The sequence below is a fragment of the Protobothrops mucrosquamatus genome, unplaced genomic scaffold (assembly GCF_001527695.2).
Source record: "Protobothrops mucrosquamatus isolate PMUCROS unplaced genomic scaffold, P.Mucros_1.0 scaffold344, whole genome shotgun sequence".
NCBI lineage: Eukaryota > Metazoa > Chordata > Lepidosauria > Squamata > Viperidae > Protobothrops > Protobothrops mucrosquamatus.
The window spans coordinates 115560-125623 of NW_015386681.1; the positions used below are offsets into that span (position 1 = coordinate 115560).

General features: G+C 45.6%; 1 protein-coding gene across 1 annotated transcript in view; it reads left to right on the top strand.

Annotated features, from left to right (window-relative positions):
• Positions 1 to 2609: 2609 nt before the first annotated feature.
• The window catches only part of LOC114922541 (disintegrin and metalloproteinase domain-containing protein 9-like), a 32393-nt gene continuing 24938 nt past the window's right edge, over positions 2610 to 10064 (top strand). The window contains exons 1-5 of the mRNA XM_029284049.1: positions 2610 to 2687; positions 3821 to 3882; positions 5641 to 5719; positions 7638 to 7714; positions 9438 to 9624. Coding sequence (XP_029139882.1) covers positions 2610 to 2687; positions 3821 to 3882; positions 5641 to 5719; positions 7638 to 7714; positions 9438 to 9624 — 483 coding nt within the window. The remainder of the gene's footprint in view (positions 2688 to 3820; positions 3883 to 5640; positions 5720 to 7637; positions 7715 to 9437; positions 9625 to 10064) is intronic.

The window sequence follows — 10064 nt, forward strand, 5'->3', positions numbered from 1 at the left end:
CCTCTGAGGTCCCCTTCCAACTCTTGTGAGTCTGTGACTCTGTAAGGGTCTCCTGAACGAGCAACGGGGTTGGACTAGAAGACCTCTGAGGTCCCCTTCCAACTCTTGTGAGTCTGTGACTCTGTAAGGGTCTCCTGAACGAGCAACGGGGTTGGACTAGAAGACCTCTGAGGTCCCCTTCCAACTCTTGTGAGTCTGTAACTCTGTAAGGGTCTCCTGAACGAGCCACGGGGTTGGACTAGAAGACCTCTGAGGTCCCCCTTCCAACTCTTGTGAGTCTGTGACTCTGTAAGGGTCTCCTGAACGAGCAACGGGGTTGGACTAGAAGACCTCTGAGGTCCCCTTCCAACTCTTGTGAGTCTGTGACTCTGTAAGGGTCTCCTGAACGAGCAACGGGGTTGGACTAGAAGACCTCTGAGGTCCCCTTCCAACTCTGAGTCTGTGACTCTGTAAGGGTCTCCTGAATGAGCAACGGGGTTGGACTAGAAGACCTCTGAGGTCCCCTTCCAACACTTGTGAGTCTGTGACTCTGTAAGGGTCTCCTGAACGAGAAACGGGGTTGGACTAGAAGACCTCTGAGGTCCCCTTCCAACTCTGAGTCTGTGACTCTCCTGAACAAGCAACGGGGTTGGACTAGAAGACCTCTGAGGTCCCCTTCCAACTCTGTGAGTCTGTGACTCTGTAAGTGTCTCCTGAACGAGCAACGGGGTTGGACTAGAAGACCTCTGAGGTCCCCTTCCAACTCTCGTGAGTCTGCGACTCTGTAAGGGTCTCCTCACCCTTCAGCCCCTCCCTCGCCACCTGTGGAGGATGTCACAAACAGAACAGGCAGCAGCAGCAGCCAATGGGAGCGTTGGAAAGGGGCGGGGCTCGAAGCGCCCCCCCCAGGCAATTGTGGCCAGGAAAAGGGGAGGAGCTCCCCTCTGCCTGAGAAAAGGGGCGGGCTCCCGGTGCCTGATTGACGGCTGGCCTTCTGAGCAGCTGGAATTGTGAAGCAGTCTTTGACAGAGCTACTGGGGGGGTGGGACTTCAGCCGGAGGGAGCCAATCAGGCGGGACCTTGGCCTTGAAGGGCAGCTGAGGAGTAGAGTTGGGTGGCAGTTAAGGGTCTGAGCCATGGGGGCACCCACTGGCAGGAATTGAGGGAGGGGACACCCCGGGGGTCTGTCTCCCCTCTTTTTCTGGCCTGGAAGCGAAGAATGATGGGCGCTTGGCTGCAGCTGCTTTGGGTGCTCTTCGCACTGGGTGGGTAGAAATACTTGGGGGTGGGTGGCAAGGAGTCCAGACTGGGTGGGTATGGGGGGAAGAGTGGCTAAACTACAACTCCCAGAAGCCAGGCAGCCGGGCTCAAGTTGAGGGGTATTGGGAGTTGTAGTTCCCCCGTTCCCAGGGACTCCAGGGTCCCTTGGGAGAAGATGCCCAGCTCCAAACCCTGGCAGGATCGGAAGGAATGAACCAGACGAGACGCCTCTGAGCATCAAGGAGAGGAGAAGCAGCCTGGAATTAAGGAGGAACTTCCTGACACTGAGGACGATTAGCCAGTGGAACAGCTCGCCACCAGAAGTCGTGGGCGCTCCATCGTTGGAGGTTTTTAAGAAGAGACTGGACAGTCATTTGTCTGAGGTGGTGTAGGGTCCCCTGCTTGAGCTGGGGGCTGGACGAGAAGACTATCTATCTATCTATCTATCTATCTATCTATCTATCTATCTATCTATCTATCTATCTATCTATCATCTATCTATCCTTCCATCCATCCATCTATCATCTATCTATCTATCTATCTATCTATCTATCTGGCTGGCTGGCTGGCTGGCTGGCTGGCTGTCTTGTCTATCTATCTATCTATCTATCTATCTATCTATCTATCTATCTATCTATCTATCTATCTATCAATCATCTATCTATCTATCTATCATTTCTATATCTATCTATCTATCTACTATCTATCTTATCTCTATCTATCTATCTATCTATCTATCTATCTATCTATCTATCTATCTATCTATCATCGCTATCTATTTTCTCATATCATCTGTCTTCTATCATCTACTTATCTATAATCTATTATCTATCTATCTATTATCTATTATCTATCATCTCTATATCTATCTATCTATCTACTATCTATCTATCTTATCTATCTCTATCTATCTATCTATCTATCTATCTATCTATCTATCTATCTATCTATTTATTTATCCATCCATCCATCCATCCATCTATCTATCATCTGTCTATCATCTCTATATCTATCTACCATATGTATCTTATGTATCTCATAGAATCCTAAGGCTGAAAGGGACCTTGGAGGTCTTCTAGTCCAACCTCCGTGTCCAAGCAGAAGTCCTTATAATATCTGAGACAAACGCTTGTCTAATCTCAGTCATAAAGACGGAGCCGGGTTTTCCCATCAGCGTGTGTCATGCCAGCTTATTCTTTTGCCAGACTCAAGGAGAGGCAGAGGGAGATTTTACTCACAGTCCTGACAAATGGCAATTAGTGGCTCTGAGCTGGTGACTGGACCGGGGATCTCTTGAGGCTATCCATCCCACCTCTCCGCCATGCCAACCTGAGACGAGGCCATTTTTGTTTCCTTTCTTTCTAGGATCAATGGAATCTCCCAGCTATCTTTATTCTGAGGTGACGGTGCCTACTTTGCTAGAACAGCCCAACGGTGCCTACAGTAAGGTAATCCGGATGGTGCTTCACCAGTTGAATGGCTGCCTGACCCTGGCTAGTAAGGAAAATCCCTGAAGGTTGAAGAGTGGCTTTCCCCATCCCAGGTCCATTCAGAGGGGGTGCACTGAAGCTCCTCCAGTCACAAACCCATTAGTGCTCACAAAGGCTGGGGCTGATGGGAACTGAGGAGGAGGAGGAGGAGGAGGAGGAGGAGGAGGAGGAGGACTGTGGGGTCCTTGGTGATCCCTGAGCTGGGCGGTTTTCTTGCAGGCGTTTCATGACCCAACTAGGTAACATCTTCAGCGCAAGTGAGGGGTGGAGTTTGCTCCCTGTTTATAAAGAGTGGCTTCCTCTGCAGCCCATACCCAGATAAGCAGGGATTAACTCCAGACAAACAATCAAGCAGAAAACAATACCTTAATCAAAGAACTGAAGGCAAGTATTTTGTATAAATAGAGAGCAACCCCTCCTCTCCCTCACACTGATAATGTGACGTAGTCAGGTAATGAAAAGTCTGCAAGAAAAAAACCAAACTCAGAGACTACTAAAAACTTCACAGTTCTCCTCCTCCCTCTTCCTCCTCCCTCCTCCTCCTCCTTTCCACAAACTCCCCTCCCTTCTAGCACTGATGATGTTCCCTAGTTGGGTCATGAAACGTCTGCAAGAAAACCACCCAGCTCAGAGAGCACCAGGGACCCCACAGTCCTTCCTTCCTTCCTTCCTTCCTTCCTCCCTCCCTCCCTCCCTCCCTCCCTCTTCTTTCTTNTCCTTCCTTCCTTCCTTCTCTCCCTTTTCTCTCCTTCCTTTCTTCTTCCTCTCCCTTTCCTTTTTTCCTTCCTTTTTCTTCCTTCCTTCTCTCCCTTTCCTTCCTTCCTTCCTTCCTTTCTTTCTTTCTTCCTCCTCCTCCTTTCCACAACCCCCCCTCCCTTCTAGCACTGATGAAGTTACCAAGTTGGGTCATGAAACATCTGCAAGAAAGCCACCCAGCTCAGAGAGCACCAAGGACCCCCCACAATCTTTGGGTCTCACACTGCTAGCCTCGGGTGAACCCAACAGCGAGGAAGCAGACTCCTGATCCAGGGGAAAACCTGTGGATACACAGTCACAGGAGTTTAATTAGACATCTTTTTGGTACATTCCAGAAAGAAATATCCTATCTGATGAAAATCGAAGGTGTTCACAGGATTCTTCACCTTTATCAGAAGTAAGTGATTAGGATGGTGTAATTTTTTTCCCCACCTTTCCCCGAGCCTTGAGGGAAAGGATATTAGACACTGCCTGCGTTCAGTGGTTAAGGTCCGGTTTTAGTCACCACGATGTAAAAAAGATGTTGAGACTCTAGAAAGAGTACAGAGAAGAGCAACAAAGATGATCAGGGGACTGGAGGCTAAAGCATGTAAGGAACGGTTGCTGGAATTGGGTCTGTCTAGTTTAACGAAGAGAAGGACGAGGGGGGACAGGATAGCAGCCTTCCAGTATCTCAGGGGCTGCCCCAAAGAAGAGGGAGTCAAGCTATTCTCCAAAGCCCCTGAAGGCAGGACAAGAAGCAACGGATGGAAACTAATCAAGGAGAGAAGCAACCAGGAACTAAGGAGAAATTTCCTGACAGTTAGAACAATTAACCAGTGGAACTACCTGCCTCCAGAAGCTGTGAATGCTCCAATACTGGAAGTTTTTAAGAAGAGACTGGACAGCCATTTGTCCGCAATGGTATAGGGTTTCCTGCCTGAGCAGGGGGTTGGACTAGATGACCTCCAAGGTCCCTTCCAACTTCTTCTTCTTCTTCTTCTTCTTCTTCTTCTTCTTCTTCTTCTTCTTCTTATTATTATTATTATTATTATTATTATTATTATTATTATTATTATTATTATTGTTGTTGTTGTTGTTGTTGTTGTTGTTGTTGTTGTTGTTGTTAGTGTTTTGTAAGTCACTTTTTTCAACCCTGTTGTGATTTCAAATGGTTGCTAAACAAAGGATTATAAATGGAGGACTATCTGTAACTTAATGACTTCTGGGAATTCAACATCTTTTTTATATTGCGGTGACCAAAACTGAATCCAAGTATAATAATAATAATAATAATAATAATAATAATAATAATAAGAAGAAGAAGAAGAAGAAGAAGAAGAAGAAGAAGAAGAACAACAACAACAACAACAACAACAACAACAACAATAATAAAGTTGGAAGAGACCTTGGAGGTCATCAAGACCAACCCAGAATTAAGGAGGAATTTCCTGACAGGGGGAACAATTAGCTGGTGGAACTACCTGCCTCCAGAAGTTGTGGCTGCTCCATCCCTGGAGGTTTTCAAGAACAGACTGGACAGCCTGTTTGTCTGGAATGGTATAGGGTCTCCTGCCTGAGCAGGGGGTTGGACTAAATGACCTCCGAGGTCCCTTCCGGCTCTGTGATTCTGTTCAGGAAAGGTAAGCATGCTCTGTGACGGCCCCCCCTGTGCATCTTCATCATGAGTTGAAGGGTAACTTTAGCTTTGGTTCTAAGCATTTTACCCAGTGGTGGGATTCAAATAGGTTCTCTGTGTGGATGCCGCTTCCGGAAGTCCGTTCTGGGCCCGGGCAACAAAAAATTAGCTACCGGTTCTGCCGAACTGGCGCGAACCGGCTGAATCCCACCACTGATTTTACCTTTAAGACTTAGCTGCATAATGCTTCTTCATTTTATGCATTTAGACCAGGGGTAGGCCACCTTGGCCCTTTGATGACTTGTGGACTTCAACTCCCAGAATTCCTGAGTCAGCATGGCTGGTTGAGGAATTCTGGGAGTTGAAGTCCGCGAGTCATCAAAGGGCCAAGTTTGAAGACCCCTGATTTAGAGGGTCAAAGCAGATGTCCCCCACTGCACAGCCAAAGAGGACCCCCTAGTCTGCAGGCTGTTGCTGAGTCAAGGAACCACTGTTACAGAGCAGATGCCTCTTCTGTTTTTATCTTTTCGTATGCAGGTCCTTTGTGATTCAGAATATGCCTATTTACTATCTGAGTTTAAAAGGAAGGAGAACGGTCCAGCATCCTAAACCAAGAGTAAGTCACTCCCTGTAATAACATGTGGGCTTCTCTCTCTCCCTCTCTGTCTATGATACTCATCCATCAGTCATCGATCTGTCTATCCCTCCATCTATCTATCTATCTATCTATCTATCTATCTATCTATCTATCTATCTATCTATCTATCTGTCTGTCTGTCTGTCTGTCTGTCTGTCTGTCTGTCTGTCTATCTATCGCTATCTCTCTATTTATCTATATTTATTGATCATCTATCATTATATTTATCTGCCTGTCTCTATTTATCATCTCTCTCTCTAGCTATCTAGCTATATATCATCTTTCTCTCTCATCTCGCTCTCATCTATCATTTATCTATATCTATCTATCTATCTATCTATCTATCTATCTATCTATCTATCTATCTATCTATCTCTATCTATCGCTATCTCTCTATTTATCTATATCTATTGATCATCTATCATTATATTTATCTGCCTGTCTCTATTTATCATCTCTCTCTCTAGCTATCTATCTATCTATCATCTCTTTCTCTCATCTCTCTCTCATCTATCATTTATCTATATTTATCTATCTATCTATCTATCTATCTATCTATCTATCTATCTATCTATCTATCTATCGCTATCTCTCTATTTATCTATATCTATTGATCATCTATCATTATATTTATCTGCCTGTCTCTATTTATCATCTCTCTCTCTAGCTATCTAGCTATATATCATCTCTTTCTCTCTCATCTCTGTCTCATCTATCATTTATCTATATTTATCTATATCTATCTATCTATCTATCTATCTATCTATCACTATCTCTCTATTTATCTATATCTATTGATCATCTATCATTATATTTATCTGCCTGTCTCTATTTATCATTTCTCTCTCTAGCTATCTAGCTATCTATATATCATCTCTGTCTCTCTCATCTCTCATCTCTCTCTCATTTATCTATATCTATCTATCTATCTATCTATCTATCTATCTATCTATCTATCTATCTATCTATCTATCTATCTATCTATCTATCTATCTATCTATCTATCTATCTGTCTTAGCTATATCTGGTTAATTGTCCTCACTATTGGGAAGTTTCTCCTTAGTTCCAGGTTGCTTCTCTCCTTGATTAGTTTCCATCCGTTGCTTCTTGTCCTGCCTTCAGGCGCTTTGGAGAAGAGGTTGATCCCCCTGTTTTCCATGGCAGCCCCCCAGATATTGCAAGATGGCTATCATGTCGCCCCTAGTCCTTCTTTTCAGACATACCCAATTCCTGCAATCAGGAATTGTTGCTCTTCTCTGCGCCCTTTCCGGAGTCTCAACATCTTCCCGTGTCTCCTCTGTTTCTGAAAGGCTGAGAAAACTTTTACACCTCTCAGCTGCCACTGTTCCCCCCCCAAGGTCGTTCTCACACACCCTCGCAACTCGGTTTCCACTCCCCGCAATGCCTTCTAATCACTTCTGAAGCAGGAAGTCAACGCTGCTTTACACCGGCTGTTCTTGCTTTGACAACATATGGAGACGCGTCCTTTTTCTTTCTTACGCTTTACTCCTAGAGTTAGGTGATACTGGGGGGGGGGGGGGAGGAGGAATGTGATGGGAGTTAGTTAGACATAACAATGTTGCAATAGTGTGTGAATTCAGGGCTTTTGAAATAATGATAAGGAATGGCGGGTTGGAGTAAAGGAAGGAAGGCCTACATTTCAAACTAATTGGGGGATGTGATTTGTGACTGTGAATCGGAGGAGGGAATTGTGCTTTGATACTATGTGTTCAGGGGAGGGGAATCCAGATTTTGGCTTGGCCTATGTACGTGCCGATGCTATGCCACTGGAATAAAGATTCTTTAAGGTAAACAATGCCTCAAAGTTCTTAAAAGAGTTTCCTCTGTCGGAACCAGGACACAGCCTTTCTCTGCCCCCTTCCCCTCCCCCTTGCAGATTGACTGCTATTATAGTGGCTACGTGGAGGACCTTCCCAATTCAGACGTGGTCATCTCCACCTGCAACGGTCTTTGGTAACGGCTTTGCTATGGGTCCTGTGCTCTGTTGGGTGGGTGGGAAATACAGGTGGGTCCTGGATGCAGGGAAGGGGAGGGTGGGCCTGCTAAGAAAGTGGCAGACCTGATCAGTTAGAGAAGTGAAATTCACAGGGACTCAGCAAGGGGGTCCCATCTGAGATAATTCGGTCTTTGGAAAGATACCAACCACTTTGGAAAGTGTACGTTTTCTTGTACACCTGAACCTTTTAGGTTTCCTGGAATGAAATCAGCTGCACAAGAAAATAATAGAATATAGTAGAGTAGAGTAGAGTAGAGTAGAGTAGAGTAGAGTAGAGTAGAGTAGAGTAGAGTAGAGTAGAGTAGAATAGAATAGAATAGAATAGAATAGAATAGAATAGAATAGAATAGAATAGAACCAAGTGGATTAAAAGGAATAGAACAGAACAGAACAAAAATAGAATAGAATAGAATAGAATAGAATAGAATTACAGAATAGAATAGAATAGAATAGAATAGAATAGAATGGAATAGAATAGAATGGAATGGAATGGAATGGAATGGAATGGAGTGGAGTGGAGTGGAGTGGAGTGGAGTGGAGTGGAGTGGAGTGGAGTGGAGTGGAGGAGCGGAGCAGAGTAGAGCAGAGCAGAGTAGAGTAGAGTAGAGTAGAATATATGGAATGGAATGGAGTAGAGTAGAATAGAATAGAATAGAATAGAATAGAATAGAATACGAATGGAATAGAATAGAATAGAATAGAATAGAATAGAATAGAATAGAATAGAATAGAATAGAATAGAATAGAATGGAATAGAATGGAATGGAATAGAATAGAATGGAATGGAATGGAATGGAATGGAATGGAATGGAGTAGAGCAGAACAGAACAGAACAGAACAGAATAGAATAGAGCTGGAAGGGACCTTGGGGGGGGGTCTTCTAGTCCAGCCCCCTGCTCAAGCAGGAGAACCTATACCATCTCAAATAAGTGACTGTCCAGCCTCTTCTTAAAAACCTCCAGAGATGGAGCGCCCACAATTTCTGGTGGCAAGCTGTTCCACTGGTTAATTGTCCTCACTGTCAGGAAGTTTCTCCTTAATTCCAGGTTGCTTCTCTCCTTGAATAGTTTCCAACCGTTGTTTCTCGTCCTTCCCTCTGGTGCTTTGGAGAATAAAACTATTTTAGTCCTTAAAATATTTAGTGTTCCAGCCTTCCAGTATCTCAGGGGCTGCCCGAAAGAAGAGGGAATCAAGCTGTTCTCCAAAGCACCTGAAGGCAGGACAAGAAGCAACGGGTGGAAACTAATCAAGGAGAGAAGCAACCTGACAGTGAGGACAATTTAATCAGTGGAACAACCTGCTTCCAGAAGTTGTGGGTGCTCCATCACTGGAGGCTTTCAATAAGAGACTTTGTTTGAAATGGTCTTTTCTAGAGTCTCCTGCTTGAGCAGGGGGTTGGGCTAGAAGACCTCCAAGGTCCCTTCCAGCATTCTCTTCTGTTCTATGAAAACTACTTGTACTGAGTTGTGAATTGAGGGTCCGTCATAAGTCGCCTTTCTCAGTGCCGTTCAAATTTCGAACGGACGCTAAACGAATGATTCGAAGTCAAGAAGGACCTGGACCGTCCCAGGGAGATGGTTGTCCAATCTTTTCTGGAGGACCTCCAGCCATGGAGACCCTCTTTCGTGTTCTGGCTGTTCTGTTGTGTGATGTCCCTCAATCTCCTTCTCAAACGTTCAGGGGTTACGTACAGATCGGGAACCTGACCTACCAAATCCAGCCGATCGAGAACTTCAGCGGGTTCAAACACCTCCTCTATCGCAAGGCTCCAGAGCCGAATCCTCCGTGCCAAGGGGTGGTGGTGGAAGAGATGGGCCTGGGGGCCAGGCCGACAACGATCCACGCACCGGAGCCCAAGGACGCCGTAGTAAGTTCTCTCCTCCCTGCTCCACCTTGGGCAACGTTAAGATGTGGGGAGCTCGACTTATTTATTTTTTGTAAATCATTCAAGGGGATGAAGGTCATCATTCCCCTCTCCTCCTATTTTCCCCACAACAACCCTCTGAGGTGGGCTGGGCTGAGAGGGAAGGGCTGGCCCAAACTCACCCAGCCTGGCTTTCATGGCAAAGGCGGGATTTGAACTCACCGTCTCCTGGCGATTGGCCCAAAGTCACCCAGTCAGTTTTCACGCCTGAGGCAGGACTAGAACTCACCGTCTCCTGGCGATGGGCCAAAGTCACCCAGTCAGTTTTCATACCTGAGGCAGGACTAGAACTCACAGTCTCCTGCGATTGGCCCAAAGTCACCCAGTCAGTTTTCACGCCTGAGGCAGGACTAGAACTCACCGTCTCCTGGCGATTGGCCCAA